This window comes from Lissotriton vulgaris, chromosome 1_1 (assembly GCF_964263255.1).
Source record: "Lissotriton vulgaris chromosome 1_1, aLisVul1.2, whole genome shotgun sequence".
NCBI lineage: Eukaryota > Metazoa > Chordata > Amphibia > Caudata > Salamandridae > Lissotriton > Lissotriton vulgaris.
The window spans coordinates 1,614,479,376-1,614,496,064 of record NC_141685.1 but is presented as its reverse complement, the minus strand read 5'-3'; the positions used below and the strand labels follow the sequence as shown (position 1 = coordinate 1,614,496,064).

At 43.4% G+C, this 16,689-nt stretch overlaps 1 protein-coding gene across 2 annotated transcripts in view; it reads left to right on the top strand.

Moving 5' to 3' along the window:
- CPT1B (carnitine palmitoyltransferase 1B) overlaps nt 1-16,689 on the top strand; it is a 243,969-nt gene that overhangs the window by 7,463 nt on the left and 219,817 nt on the right. The window contains exons 2-3 of one of the 2 annotated variants that reach the window (XM_086918762.1): nt 14,211-14,381; nt 15,400-15,539. In XM_086918762.1, coding sequence (XP_086774888.1) covers nt 14,241-14,381; nt 15,400-15,539 — 281 coding nt within the window. In that variant the 5' untranslated portion in view covers nt 14,211-14,240. The remainder of the gene's footprint in view (nt 1-14,210; nt 14,382-15,399; nt 15,540-16,689) is intronic. The other variant, XM_086918772.1, reaches the window with a different exon arrangement.

The following is a 16,689-nucleotide window of genomic DNA, read 5'->3' as shown; positions in this document are numbered from 1 at the left end:
GCTGAGCGATCACCGGAAGGATGAGATCCCGAACGTGCCCTGCCAAGATCTGAATCTGTGACGTTTGGATCCCACACATCTCTGTAGCCGACGCTCCGCACTCAGCTATTTTATCAGCTAAAAAACCACCACAGCAGCTGAAACACGAACAGCAGGAAGCAAGTCCTGGCGTTTCGTGTCAGTGCAGATTACAGGCACCTGCTTTGCATAGCAAATCTTGTTTTGATATATTTCTTTTGAAATTTGATTCCCCCAAACACCTATCATGCACGCTCTATGAAAAGTATGAAAAGATAACATTTTCAGGGGTGGGTGGGAGGTTGTTGATAGGCAAATTTGGTGCACACTCTCTCTGAACTGTCGCTTTGTTCGTGTATCGGGTCTGGATGTGTCAGCAGGTTGGCAAACTCTACTAACGCCTGAAGCCTGCTATTCCTAGGGCAGAGCGTTTAAACACCCCGAGCCTTGTTTTACATTACCCACTCTCTCCTATTCTCCACACTTCCATTCCACTCGCCTTTCTCCTCCCCCTCCCCAGCCGCCAGCACCTCCCCTCTCTCTCCCCTCACACAGCCTTACTCACATTTCTCCTCCCCCTCCCCAGCAGCCAGCACCTCCCCCCTCTCTCCCTGCACACACGCTCTGACTCAGTACTTTAAGTTTCACGGCCGCTAGGCCGTGTCTCCTTTTATTTATTATTTCCAGGCTCCTCACAACTTGTTTATATAGCGCAGACTTTACCCGAAGGTGTCAGAGCGCTTCACAAACCCACTTCACTACCCAACCCCTGCCGCCGGACAGCAGCACTCACAGCGGCTAACACGTCACTCACCCCACTGAAAATGTCACACTTAGCTAACCAAAACCTTGGCTGCTATGTCCATTTCTTAAACTGTATTTTCCTTATGTTTGTAACATTAAATTAGTCCGTGTATTGTCGGAATGGTGCCAACCCCGTAACGCACAGACCCGATGTGAGGGACCGCCTATTGGATTATAGTCATCACCCACCCTGTTCTCTTTATCTGGAAAAAAATCCTTCATTTAGATGGCCTCGCCCCACATTCACCCTGTAAACAGACCCCTCGCTATCTCTTCTTTAGCTGCCTAAATTACTGCCCACCGCTCCCCCCGCCGCGCTTTTGCCTCAGTCTAAACTCTATCAGTTCCCTCTATCCTGCCTCCTGATCCTCCCTCCAAGCGCTACCTGTGACAACAAAGTTCAGCAAACAGAAATTAGCTTCCCTGCATCCCCCATGCTTAGAATTGGCTTTAATGGGTGTTTTTGTTTTACATTACCCACTCTCCCCTATTCTCCACACTTCCATTCCACACAGTGTGTCGATTACCGATCTGCCACTGATTTTGTGTATATCGGGAGGGCAGCATGACACAATGGCCCCAAGTGTGAACAGACCAATTAGATGCATTTCATATATCGGAGATTCACGTGCAATCGTTTTGTTGAGACTGGTATACAACAGCTTTAGCACACCATTCTAGCATTCTTAAACTCAGTGGACTCCCGTTTTATAATAACGTGTCTTACAAAGCCCAGCACCAGTTAACGTAAGGCGCATGTTCAGCTTCAGGTTTCTTGGCGTTAAATTAAATTACAGACGTTTGCAATTACCCAACTCAATGCACTATGTTTGTCCGACCTCTGAAGGATAATGGTCAAGTGGACCCACTAGGATTCAAGCCTGTCACCATGAAGCCAAACACATCGCTCCTTGCAAATTTAGAACACATTAGGTCTCTAAAGTATCGTGTGTTTTAGTATTTAGACGCACTGAAAGGTCTAACTTGCCCTCACTTATGTGTGCCTTGTCTTCATTTCGTGCCAATTTTTTTGCGGGCTGTGTCTCTCGTTTTTTTTGCATTTGATTACATACATACAAAACATGTTGCATTACAAATGCGATAGGTGTCACATTTGAAAAAGAAAGTATTGTCATTGTAAATGACAAAGCTATTAATTTGGCTATTTTCAAGACCAACACATTAAAAAAAATTGTCATTTACAGAACCAATAGCTCCAACTTTTCTAATGCGAGACCTATTGCATTTCCAATGCTTGTTATTACTTAGTTGCGTAAAGGAGATGCTTTAGCCTTAGAACACTTGTGACATTTCCTATTCATGCCTCAGTACCTTTCTTTGCACTTTGTAGGTATTATCGGATTTATTTTTTCACCATAATCTATTTTGTCATTATGATCCTGCTCACACTGCTCACTTCTCACTAGTGGAGAAGTTACGGCACGACCTAAAGGGAAGGGAAATCCTTGCTTTTTACATCTCTCGTGTCTGCTTTTTTAAACACACGACTCCGAGCGCTGGTACGACTGAGGGAGCCCTATTGAACAGCTTATATTGCCACTTATCTTTTTGAAGGTCAGGAATAGCATCATTGTTGTGATGTCACCAGGGCTCTAAGTGGAAGCTTTTTCACTTTCTATGCAAGCCTAGTTGCTGCTTATTTGTCTTATGCAACTAACAACCATTGACAAAGACAATAGTCCTGACTTGTAGGTATTTTGTTACTTGTATTTTATATCTAGATGTAATGACAGAAACACCAAAATACAAGTCGGGCGGCACACTATGCTAACCACAGACTTTTAAGCTTATGTGTCAAGCCACGCCCCTAATTACATTGGCCACGCCCCTTTGAGAGACCCCCCAGTTTTTTCGTCCCACTTAAAGCCCTGCAGTTGAACCGCTCTCCCTCCCCCACGTATTCACCTGAGGATTATGTTCCTCTCGCTTCCCTTTTTTAATGGACTGGGTCCAAATTACGCCTTTACACGTGTACCGGTGGATTGGGATTAAAAATCGGCCCTGGCACGCTAAAAAACAGTGGCCCACATTTGCACATTGCCTTTCAGCAAAATACTGCTTCAGCGCAATTTTATGAAAAGAAAAGGGGGTGGGGTTAAAAAAAATGCACAGATTAGTTTACACTGGTGAAACACACCTGAAAACAACTGAGGCCACTTCTGCTCAGGCTTCCTGCCCCCACTCAATATGCATATATTAATTGGCCGGCCCAGTGAGAGAAAGGGAGTGACAGCTCTTCTGTTGATAAAAGGGAGGTAATGGACGCCCATCTGCCTCCAGTAAGGCCACTCAGCAGGCGTGTGACGGTCGTGCCACCGGGCGGTGACGTGGGGCGGGGCAGTGTGGGGGATTGTAAAATGCATGAAACGGACAATTTAACCCCTTCCGTGCGGGGCTGTTTCCCCCGCTGTGCTGGGGGGGCAAGGGGGGGCGCGTACAGCGCCCTGGTGCTCATGACGAGGTCAGCTCGTCATGAGCTACGGCGGTCCGTTGCTAATGACGAGCTGAGCTTGTCATGGCCACACCTGTTCCAATGGAACATCCAGCACAGCAGGGGAATCAGCCCAGCATGCGAGCGTTCCACGGAATGGGCGAGGTCATGACGAGCTGACCTCGTCATGGGCACCGGAGCGCCGTAGCTCATGATGAGCTGGCCTCGTCATGAGCACCCAAGGGATTAAGGTAAGTACCGAAAAAAATAAACAAAACAACTTTGTTGCGCACGCTGCATCACATTTGGCGATGCAGCGCGCGGAACGAAATTCGTTTTTTTCCGGTACTTACCTTAAATCATCCGTATCCCGCATTTTACTACCCCCCACCCTGACCCTCCCACGTCACCGCCCGGTGAAACGCCCGTCACGGGCCGTGCCTGTCCCTCAGGCATCCACTAGGCCGCTGGCAGCATCGAACAATGCAGAAACTGCCAAATCGGTCCCCCAGGCTGCTCAAAAAAGCAACTCACAGTTGGAATTCGGATACCTGCCCCTTGGTCATTGACCGAATGCCCGTGTTACCAATCCGGCGTTGACCCGTGCCCATAGTTTTTGTCACATACCCTCGGCCTGTGCTGGTGGTGGTGCCAAATATCAAGGTTTGTGCCCATATTGAAACATTATTGAATGATTGAACAATTAACACCACATATACGAGAGGGACAACCTCCAAGTAATGAAAATGTTACAGACCGGCAGAAGGGTCATTATACTATCGCGCAACATAGTCATGTGACAATGATAGGGCATCCAGCGATTGTGCAAAAAACAAATAGACATTTTTTTTGTTGCAAACATTGTTAGGTTTTTGCCTTTTGTGAAATCTCTTGTGTTTAATATATCCTAAAAGGGGCTCTTATCCCTTCCAATTGCCGATTTATTGAGTTCATTTGGGTGAAACTTATTTTTTAATATCTCCTGGCTGCACGCATTAACGTATTTATGATACTCATACTACAGCTGTTCACATTGTCAAGATAAGATCTCTTTCCACGGAAAAGGTAGGCAGCTTCTAACAGTGAGCTGGCATGCTTGCTTTTTATTACTCCGTTGCGTAAAGGAGATGCTTTAGCCTTAGAACACTTGTGACATTTCCTATTCATGCCTCAGTACCTTTCTTTGCACTTTGTAGGTATTATCGGATTTCGTTTTTCACCATAATCTATTTTGTCATTATGATCACATTCTAGATGTTAAAATAAATATTGTGTGTTAAAAATAAAGTTAATATATAAGAGCTATGTTGTATTCACTCTAAACAAGCAGCCACAAGTGCAGTTTTCTTGCAAACAAGGTCATGATTTGAATGGTGTAGCAGGTGAGGTGGCACCGGGCCCAAAATTTGTCACAACTCCTCTAAACACATAATATTACTGTATATGACTACTAAACAGGCAGTCACAGTTACCATGCAGTTAAGAGACTTGATTTGAATGGTGCAGCAGGTGCTGTTGCACCGGGGCCAAATTTGTCATAACCCCTCTAAACACCAAATATTGCTATATTTTACTGCTAAACAGACTGTCATGAGTGCAGTTATCTGGCACGCACTAGAGTCATGATTTCAATAGTGCAGCAGGTGCCATAGCACCGGGACCAAAATCTCCAGACACTCCTCTAAACACATAATATTGCTATATTTGACTACCAAACAGGCAGTTAAAATTGCAGTTACCTTGCAGTTAAAAGCGACTTGCTTTGAATGGTGCAGCAGATGCAGTTGCACCAGGGCCAAAAGCTCTTGGGACCCCACTAAACCAAGATTATTGCTAAAATCACAAATTAAACAGACTGTCACAAATGCAGTTACATTGCAGATAACAGGTTTAAACGGTGCAGCAGGTGCAGTGATACCAGGACCAAAAATTGAATTTTTTTTACTACTAAACAGGCAGCCACAAGTGCAGTTACCTTGCAGACAACAGGGTCATGATTTGAATGGTGCAGCAGATGCATTGACTCTGGGGCCAAAAGTTGTGATAACTCCTCCAAACATCAAATATTGCTATATTGTACTGCTAAACAGGTAGTCACAAATGCAGTTATTTTGAAGGCACTATCAGAATGATTTGAATAGTGCAGCAGGTGCCGTGGCACCGGGCCCAAAAGTTGTCAGAACTCCTCTAAACACATAATATTGCTATTACATCAATTACTTCTATTATTTCCCTCTTTCATTTTTAAAAATCTGGCTATTACTTACCCATACTAAACTACTAGTAACAGTACAATATATTGCCTTTTTGTACATTAAAAAGTCATAACATTTTAACAGCCCTTCAATAATTTATATTGAACAACTACTCAGCAAGCTACAACTTACAACAAAAAACAGCTTATTATTAATCACATGGGCGAAACCTGATGCATTTACTAATGCATGTTTTGTGTTATAATTTTCAGGCTGACCAATGCATGATTGGAGTTTAGAGGGAGCATCGGAAAACCAACCTGTGGGTTGTTTTACTCCCAGGCACAGGTCTGGCTGACGTCTGGAGAGTTTGAGAACTGGCGCCAGTGCACCACTCTTCATTCTTTTACAGTGATTTATTAAATGCACCTTGCATACCTCACTGGATGAGGCGCAGAGCCAATGAGGGAAGGGTGCATGCAAGTTTACTCAGGCCTACCCTTCAATTGATTTAATCTTTTGCAACACTCTATTGATTTGATGGAGCTCTTTAGGATAGCCGCGCCCACAGCACCATTAGATATTTCAAATATGGGATAAAGCAGCGGTTCTTAACCTTTTGACTTCCTTGGACCCCCAGTGAATCCTTACTGGAATCTGGGGACTCCCAAATCATTATTGGAGCCTGCAGGTCTAAGCAACATCAACGATTCGAACTTCAAAATAATAGACACAAATATGAAAACAAGTTTAGGCCAAACAAATGCTCAAGTATTGAAATATTTTGTTTAATTCTCAAGAAAATATAGAAAAAGACTGGATTGTTTTTGTGCAGGAAGGGATACCTTCTTTCAGAACATCAACATTTAGAGGTATTTTCCTCTTTCTTTGTGTGCTGCAGAATGCAGCACATGTGGAAAGAGGAAATACAGAGGAGAAATACAGATATTTCTTCTGGTTATGCCTCACTTAGCAAGCTGTAGCATTTTTGATGCATTTCAAGGTGTACAAGTCTTTGTTAATCTGGTAATTCGCCAAAGTCCATGAGTGGATGCATGAGAACGCCCATTCTCCATCCATGGAATTCCTCCCAACTTAAAATGTAATGTAACTCTGCGCAAGGAAAGCAGCTGCCTTGTGTTACATTTCTTTACAAAGCGAGGCAAGGCCTTGCATATCAGGCCGTGAGTTGCTTTGTCAATATTGCTGAAGCCTTTGCGTTGTCCTTGCGTCGCCTTGCATAACGCAAGGCTGCGCAAAGGCATATTAAATATAGACCTCAATTTTTGTGATTTCCAAAGCTTTCTGTTATTGCATCCAGATATATAACACTGCAACTGACATACATCTAAAACCATCCATGACTATTGGCATTGTCAATGGTTGTTAGCTGTTTAAGATAAATGAGTAACAACAATTATATTTTTGTAAATAATATTGAAAATGTTTCAAATCTGAAATTTAGACCGTGAACTGGGGCGACTGATGGCAGTTGTCATTTTAGTCATAATCCCTGCGGGAATATTTTTTATTCACTTTTGTCAAAATTTTCATTATTCCTTACCGTGGACCTTATAAATTCTGTAGGCACTGATTTAGTTACATAAACTGGGAGAGGCCAAGGCACCTTAATTGATTTTACTGCTCCCTCAAAGTATTTTAAACCTCACTCCTTGATCTTCAACATTCATAAAATCTGGCATAGCGATCACTACTCTTTCTCTCTAGAGCTAACAAACCAATGTTATGATCAAATTGCCACATTTAGATCAGGGCCATTATCTTACGTTGTATAGTACATGTATAGTGAACCACTTCAGAAGTGGTCCACTATACACCCTGATTTGGTCCTACGTCAAATTATAACACCTAATTTGACGCAAGTTTTAGATTGTCTGGAAGACACCATAAGTCCTTCAGACATGGTAACATTGTTCAAGGCAATAACAGAGACCATAAATGTTGCATTGACCACAAGAATTAAGTCTAGTATACAGAGCAATAAGAGGTGGTTTAATAGTGACTGTACTTTCTTCCACAATAAATTAAGGTAATGCAAGTAAAACCCCGAAATACATCCGAGGTAAAGCGGACACGCCTTGAATACAAGCAGGCGGTAGAGAAACAAAAGCTAGAAATTAGATATGAAGCTTGGGGAAAAACTCCACGTAGCATGCCAAAATGGAGATTATGAACTCTTTTGGCAAACTATTAATCAGGATTATTTTATTGGGAGTGTTAGCAGCAAGATTGATGTGGCAATTATGCCTGAGATTTGGGTCGAACATTTTTCATATCTCGATAAAATCGACAGTGAACCCGATTTTAGTACTAATTTCAACTACGAGGCATCACCCTGACACCGCCCACATTAGATGAGGTGGACAGGGCCCTAACACAGACTGTGAGAAACAAGGCCTCAGGCCCTGAGGGCATTCCTGCGGATTTGTTCTCAGCTAATACTTCCTTGTGGCTCCCCCTGCTAACAAAAATTTTAAGTTTCTAAGTGGTTCTGGGACCCCCGATTCCTGGAGATCCTCGATAATAGTTCCTATCTTAAAAAAAGGTGATAGGGCAGATCACAAATGTTACAGGCCAATATCACTAATTGACTGTACTTGTAAAACCATGGGCAGAGTAATTTTAGAAAGGTTGGAGGCATTGGTGACAGAAAACGGTAAGTTTTCGGACATCCAATATGGTTTCAGGAGAGGCCTCGGCACCGTCGAGCAGTGCCTCAATCTGCACCTAGTCATAGGAAAATATACTTTAGCCAAGCTTGGCTCCCTTTTTTTTAGGGTTCATGGATTTGACATCTGCCTTTGACTGGGTGCAGAGAGGGAGGCTCTGAGATAAGATGCCGGTAATGGGCATCATACCGGCCATTGTGCATTTTTTAGCAGCTATGCATCGGGATGTCACAGGGAGAGTTTGTTATGGAGCTGGTGGGGAACTTACTGCCGCAAAGGAAATGAAACGCGTGGTACGCCAGGGCTGTGTTCTCGCCCCATTTTTATTTTGTCTGTATTTTAACGACCTAGAGAGCCACATTAAATATGGGAATGTGGACGTTCCTCAGATAGGCCGCAGTTTACCAGCGTTACTATATGCCATGGGTCTCCAACCTTTCGTGTAGTGAGAGCTACTTCTGAGAAGTGAAAAGCGTCGTGAGCTACTGAAGGTTAGGCAACTCGCGCAATTTTTCGAGAGACCCACCTACGCCCAGTATCATTGACTTTAAGCCTTATTTCTCGGAGCCCATACTGCTATTTGAACAAAAGGGGCCACTCTCCCTCTTCTGAAGCCACAGACAGCTGCAGGTTGTGCTACCAGCTACCTGAAGCAAAAGCTTGTCTTGCTTAGAAGCATTCCTGGAAAGTGTAACGAAATACTGCAGGATACAAGCCCATGACCTGCTTTTATGACTAAATTGTTCACACACTTCAAAAGTTCAACCTCAATATATATTCATTACTAAATGTGAATTATTGAAGTCTAGCATCAATGTGCAGTCACTAGTTTTCCGCTTTGCCACATACTCTTTTTTTTAATTTTTATTACAGCTTTAAAATGTCCCATCCTGGTTCATGTTTAAATAGTTTCTAACTAGTTTGATTAATTAAGGGTTTTATTAACTATGTTTTCTTTGTGAGGGTGAACATGGATTTATCTTTATGTAGAATATACATTTTTCAACATACTGCATGGCCCAATCAAGTGGAAGCTTAACTGAGTTTGTGAAAAAATTAAATTTTAACACTCCTAGATGCTTTTGTCCCAGGTCCAATTGGAAGGTTTCCAGTTCTTCATGTGGCTATTCTGTTTAGGCAGGTGGGTACCCTCCCATAGCTTCCTTTGTAAACAGGATAACTTCTGAGATAGATGCTATTTATTTTGAATAGAAAAGACTCTGAAACACTGCTATATCAATGATTAAATGTAATCATTAATCAGGCAGAGTTAAAAAAAAAAGCATTTCATGTGCAAGTAAATCAGCCATGCCAATGCAGCTAGGCAGGGCAGAGGCTCACAATGCATCTGTAAAACAACGTTTGTAAGTATGTGAAACACCTGTTGTTTTTTAACTGCTTTTATTGAATGAAGAGTAAACCTTGCTATTTTCAGTGATATTTTGGTGCTGAAGCACTCTAACAGATAAGCTCTGTTTCCAAGAGGCAGGCAAACTCAACCTCCAAACTGAGGATTCAACTTTACTAGAATACTCAAAATTTGTCTATGATCTGGAACTCTGCTACCCAAAGAAACTGCTGTAGTGTTGGTGTTAATTGCCACATGCACCAGGAACAGAGATGTATTAGGAATGTGCAAAGTGGGCTCTGGCACAGAGCCCCACCCATTCAGGCACCCAATAGAACCAGCTCTGTTCTGCAGAGAGCCTTGCCCGGATGATCTTTAATCATTTTTAAACCAATTGATTTAAATACCATTTTCCTTAAATTTATTTTGAATGTGTGAGTCTATTATAGAGTATTTGCATAGAAATGTTCTGTTATATTTCATGCAACATCAATAAAAATGTTTCTTTGAATAGATCGAAAAAGGACATCATATATTAGAAATGGGATGGTGGCACAGAGATTATCTGCAGTAATGTTAGTGAGCTATTGCTGTGCTAAATATTGAAAACACACATAACTGTCCCTGAATATTAAACACATTTGTAATTTGGACAAGCGTGCATATGCTGTCAATAACTTCTCCAAAGAGGGTAAGAAAGAATTAAAACTGGATTAGAAATTCAAAGCTGCTCTGAAGAGTGAAATAATTTACATTCTTATTAGGAGTGTAGATGGGGATAGTTTTCTTTATGTTGCGCCTTTGGTAAAGGAAACTGAAACTTGGCAACACCCTGCTTCTGCTAATGTACAACCCAGAGCTGGAAAGCGGGGAAAAAATACATTTTCGATTTTGTCTGAAAGTCATCGTTTTGGATTTTTCCAAACTGTCAGGCAAAGTTGCTAAATTAAAGGCATCCTTTGGGCCTCTTTCACTCATAAACCAGCCGAAATGTAGTTAGCATAATATATTTAGCATTCATAATTCGGGAGCAGATGGGACACGGTAGGCTCAGACTTGGCTATAAACAAGACCCAGTCCATCAAGTGCCCGTGGCATACCAGCGGCTGCAGCACGTTTACAGTACACAAGGCTTCAACCAATTTATAATAAAGCATGAACTAACTTCATAATAGGTAATCCGAAGGTTGATGGCAGTACTTTTGGGTGTGTTGTAAAATTAAAATACCAGGTAGTCTGAGCCTGTGTCTCCTACAATGAGACCTAGAACTACAAATGAACTGTGTGGCCACATTCCCACTCAAATCAATGGTCAGCAATGGACCAGATGCATCTACGATCCTAAAATTGGTGAAGACAAGCGAGTGTATGTCACAGTAGTGTCCCATGTGCAAAAGGGTGAGGAACTGCTTAGTGGCACTGTCAAGAAACGACGACCCAGGCACTATAAAGCAGTATATTGCTAGCACAGCTAGCACCTCTTATGAACTTACGAAAAGGCCAAGCGACATGGGCGGGGGAGGGAAGAAATCCAAAGCTTGCGAGTTATTTGGGGCCTGGAGCAATAGTACTATATAACCAGTGGTAACATTGAACCCTAAATCTTTGAATACTCACTCCGTTTTGAATCTTAGGTACGACACCTTAACAGGGATAACAACATTGTCTGCCACACAATGACCTTTCTTTTACTACAGAACACTCAAACTTGTTTCAACACAAAAGTTTTAATGTAAAAATCAAATACAATTTTCCTTTGGTAATAGCATATTTCTAGTTTAGTTAAGACACTGCAAGTTTGCATCCACTGTTAAATTTCATTCCACCTCCTAATATCTGAAGAATTCACATTTCAAAAACTTTTCCAGAATGACCTTAAAAATCTTAAAGGTAACCAACTATACATTCCACAAAACATAAACAAGGAATAAAATCATCTCCCAATAATATTTAAATTAACACGGACCGTCTGGAGAACAGAGCATGAAGAGGTTTACTGGCCAGGCCAGTGCTTACCGATAGATCTGCTGCTCAAATATAATGTGCCAGGTAGAAAAAAATCGGGTGGCGTGGGTTTGTAGCAGTTCAATACTGCTTGCACCACCTGCATGCTAGCAGGCTTTCCAAGGACCTGCTGCTCCACTCCGGCCCACCTGCTGCTCTGCTCAGGCTCACCCACTGCTTCGCTCCGGCACACGTCCTGCAGGATCAAGAGCGCGGTGGCAGGCAGTGAAAGGCAGGTAGCGTGGAGGCTGAGTTCAGGAACAGTGTCATCATCGTTGGCCTGCCCTGCCCCAGCTAAGCTCAGTTAGGCCAATCTGAGCAGTTAGGCTTGGTGAGGGCAGGCAACGGCTGTGAAAAAGGCCTAATAATACTAAAGGACAATAATAGGCTACACAATTTAGATCCAAGGCGCGAGCTACTCATGGTGGCTACGCGTGCTACCGGTAGCTCGCGATCGACTGGTTGGAGACTCCTGCTATATGCAGATGATTGTGTTTTAATGTCCAGAACTGGGGTGGGGTTGCAAAGACTCTTAATTAGTTTTAATAATTTTATGAATGACCTTGGCATGAAGATGAATGTAGCGAAATCCCATATCATGGTGGTGGGTAAATCCCCCAAAATTCTAAAGACGTGTTTTATAAACAAAGAGAAATTGCTTCATGTGCCCCCCTTTTCTTATTTGGGATTTTTTTTTTATTAAAAAAATACCTGGTCCTATTTAGTAGAGGGAAGGACCAGGGGTTTTAATCAAAACCCAGAGGCAATTTTTAAGTTTACAAAAAAGCTAGGCTCTCGACCAATAAAGGCAATGACAGAAATGTATAAAGCACACACGTGTGCTGCCACCCAGTTTGGTGCGGGAGTCTGGGGCATTTGTAATTGAATGCCTCCAGAGAGCTGAGAATACGTTTTTGAAACGTCTGCTGAGTGTCCCAAAAAGTACTGCCCCCACTATTTGTCACGGCGAACTCGGTGTGATTCCCCTGTCCTTTCGTGTACATTTAGCTCCTTTGTTATTGTGGCACAATATCTGGGTAAAGGAAGAGGCAGCTTCGAATCATGCTGTTATTACAGACTGTTTAAAATTGGAGTGGGCGAGTAAAATTCCATGGATATCTTATGTTAAAACCCAATTGGAGACATTGGGATTGTTGGATTGTTTCGACAACCCCAGAAATATTGCCAAAACATCAAGGGCAAAGCTGAAAAGAGAATTTTTTGCTTACTCCTATTCGTTGAGTGGTACACAGTAGATGACAATAAAAAGGGTTGTTGACCACTCACTTCTAGCCTGTTCTCCAGGTATTGAGCCTTATCTTCCTTCTACCTTAGCCATGCTAAATTGTACTATCTTATTAGGTTCAGGTTTGGAATCTCTCCCTTTTTGGTCTCATATCCACGAAATGTATACTCTGATGTTAAATTGGATCTATGCCCCTGCGATTCAGAATCTGCACAGAGCACGCTGTAAACTTTACATCAAACAAAGACCAGCTTTTTTTAAAACCACTTTTAAAATTCCTAAATATAAGAAATGTTGGGCTGCTTTGCATTATCTCCAGCTTTTAAAAGATGAATATATTTGCCTAATGGTTTATAAATATATTTCTTCCGTAGTTTGGCTTCGAAATATTGTTGGAAAATGACGTTTTATGCATTTATTTTTGCCACAGCGATTAATGATGAAATTTGAACTTGAAAAATGACGCTGATATGCATTATGCATGTAGATGCTCCTTTATCTATGGAACTCTAATCTGACTATTTTATTAATTTTTACTGTGTTTTATTAAGAAATGTGTTATCTTTGTGATGCATTCTTTTATGGCTTGTTGCTGCCGAATAAAGATTTCTAATTGATTGAGACCATGAACTAAACATTATTGAGGCCTGTGGAAGAGGTAATAGTGTTCAGAATGCCTCAATCCCTATTGGTATGTTTACTCGTTCGGACAGGTACACACTTTTCTCTACACATCTAGCCCATCTACATATCTTACACCTCGTCTCTTTCCTCTTTAGCGCCCCTTTTCACTCTCCTGAAAGCAGTTTATCTCATCTCCTTCATTTCATCACCCCTAAACACACAACGCACACGTTCACCTGAAAGCACTGCATTTGTCTTTTGCCTTGTCAATATTTTGACTACTGTGTAACTCCTTCACACACATTTGCACAGAACCACAACTGCATCCGTAATAGGTGGCCATCGCTTTGTGTGCTCTGCACAAGACCAAGGATTGGGTGCCCATGTATTCTGAACACCTTTTTGACCCACTGACAGGCACTGTGAGAAACTCGCTCTGTGAGCAACTCGCACCACCTTCAGCCTCAACTCCGGAGCGTTCAATTGTGACTCCTCATAAACCTCTGGAGGTGAATTTCGTCTAATTATGGACTAATGTGCTACACGAAAAAATACAGCACACAGCACCCTGGAAATATCTTACTTATTCTTGTGTTCCCTAAGAGTGTTCAGCATGTAAATTGTGAACCGGAATGAAATCGCTGACATGGATTACCTTAACGTTTTTTTTTTACATTCACTTTTCAGAAGTCAATCAGTGTTTTTGCCGGTCTAGTTAAGGACATAACTATAGGACCCTATAGGGACCCGTTCCAAATGTCTATTTGTAATTGCTACCTTGTCTGAGACCCAGAGGGAACTCTCTTGCTGGACTCTTCTCTATGTTCAGTCTTTGCACAGGTGGCGCGAGCACCCCAAGATGGCAGAAGCGCATCAGGCCGTGGCCTTCCAGTTCACGGTCACTCCAGATGGATTTGACTTCCAGCTGAGCCGGGAGGCTCTGAAGTTCTTCTTTCTGACAGAAGTTCGCTCTTGGAGAAAGCGACTGATACGCATAAAGGTTAGCGGCGGGGCCATTTCTCTATCTCTCTTCTCTTTCTTTCTCTCTCTGCAGCTGTTATTCATTCTGCCTCCCTCGTTCCCCTCCTCTGTCCCTCTCTTTGATTCTTTCTCGTGTTCATCCCATTCCCACATTCTTTCTCTTGCTCCTCTCTCTTTCTGTGATCCTCTCTTGTTCCTTTTTCCATTCGCCTCGTATGGTCCTCTCTTTCACTGCACGTGTCTCTTCCTGTTATTCCCTTATTATCTTTTTTTTTTCTGCCTCTCTCACCCGTCTTGCTATCTTCTTCCTTGATTCTGTCTCCTACTTTCTCAGGATGTTTCATCCTTTCTCTGATTCTCTCCTATTCCTCTTGCACTCCCATCCTTTCTTCATCTGTTTCTCAGAATCCCTAACTCTCGAATCCCATTTTCCTTTACTCTTGTGACCTTCTCTTTCTCGACTCTCCCTCTTTTTCCCATCTTGGTCCTTGATCCTCCCACAGACACTCCTTTTGAACTTTGATCCTCTCCAATGTTTCATTCTCTCTCTCTCTCTCTCTCTCTCTCTCTCTCTCTCTCTCTCTCTCTCTCTCTCTCTCTCTCTCTCTCTCTCTCTATCTATCTCTCTCTCTCTCCCCCTTTCCCCTTCCTCCCCCTCCTTGTTCCACTCTTCCTCTGACCCCCTCTTCACCAACTCTTTGTTGTTCCAGTATTTCCCTAGTCCTTCCTTCTTCTCATTTTCTGATCCTCTCGTGTGTTTCTCTCTTCCCTCGATCCTCCCTCTTTTGACCGGATTTCCTCACTCTCTCTTTTATCCCTACCCTTGCCTGCTTCTCTCTGGTCCCAAGTTCCCTCTCTCCCGCACCCTTCTATTCACTGCCATTTTGATTCCAGCACTCACATGCCTCTAGGCATTCTTCTTCTGTTTCAGCCTGACTCTTCTTCTGCCTGCACATCCCCTCTGTCCTGCAGCCTCTTGCATATTATTTGCTTGGCCTCCGTGTAGTTGTCTCTCTGTGCCTCTTTCACCCCCACAGAACAGCATCCTGACGGGCGTGTACCCCGCCAGCCCCACAAGCTGGCTCCTGGTTACTGTTGGGACTGTGGGCTGCCTGTATGCGAAGATCGACCTGTCTGCAGGAATCATTGGACACATCCGCCATGCCCTTCCAGGGAGGTGAGACACCAAGAGGCCTTTACTGCACCCTTCTGTGTTCTGCTGATCTCTGATGTCTCCAGCTGCACCCTGTTAAAACCAGCTGTGTCCGGCAGCATCCTTTTAAAACCAGCTCTGTCCATCTGCATCAAGTTAAAGCCAGCTCTGTCCAGCTGCATCCCTTTAGACTCAGCTCTGTCCATCTGCATCCCGTTAAAGCCAGCTCTGTCCATCTGCATCCCTTTAGAACCAGCTCTGTCCATCTGCATGCCTTTAGACTCAGCTCTGTCCATCTGCATCCTGTTAAAGCCAGTTATGCCCATCTGCATCCCTTTAGAACCAGCTCTGTCCAGCTGCATCCCTTTAGACTCAGCTCTGTCCATCTGCATCCTGTTAAAGCTAGCTCTGTCCATCTGCATCCCTTTAGAACCAGCTCTGTTCATCTGCATGCCTTTAGACTCAGCTCTGTCCATCTGCATCCTGTTAAAGCCAGTTATGCCCATCTGCATCCCGTTAAAGCCAGCTCTGTCCAATTGCATCCCTTTAGACTCAACTCTGTCCATCTGCATCCCGTTAAAGCCTGCTCTGTCCATCAGCATGCCTTTAGAACCAGCTGTGTCCATCTGCATGCCTTTAGACTTAGCTCTGCCCATCTGCATCCCTTTAGAACCAGCTCTGTCCATCTGCATCCCGTTAAAGCCAGCTCTGTCCAGTTGCATCCCTTTAGACTCAGCTCTGTCCATCTGCATCCCGTTAAAGCCAGCTCTGTCCATCTGCATCCCTTTAGAACCAGCTCTGTCCAGCTGCATCCCTTTAGACTCAGCTCTGTCCATCTGCATCCCGTTAAAGCCAGCTCTGCCCATCTGCATCCCTTTAGAACCAGCTCTGTCCATCTCCATGCCTTTAGACTCAGCTCTGTCCATCTGCATCCTGTTAAAGCCAGTTATGCCCATCTGCATCCCGTTAAAGCCAGCTCTGTCCAATTGCATCCCTTTAGACTCAGCTCTGTCCATCTGCATCCCGTTAAAGCCTGCTCTGTCCATCAGCATGCCTTTAGAACCAGCTGTGTCCATCTGCATGCCTTTAGACTTAGCTCTGCCCATCTGCATCCCTTTAGAACCAGCTCTGTCCATCTGCATCCCGTTAAAGCCAGCTCTGTCCAGTTGCATCC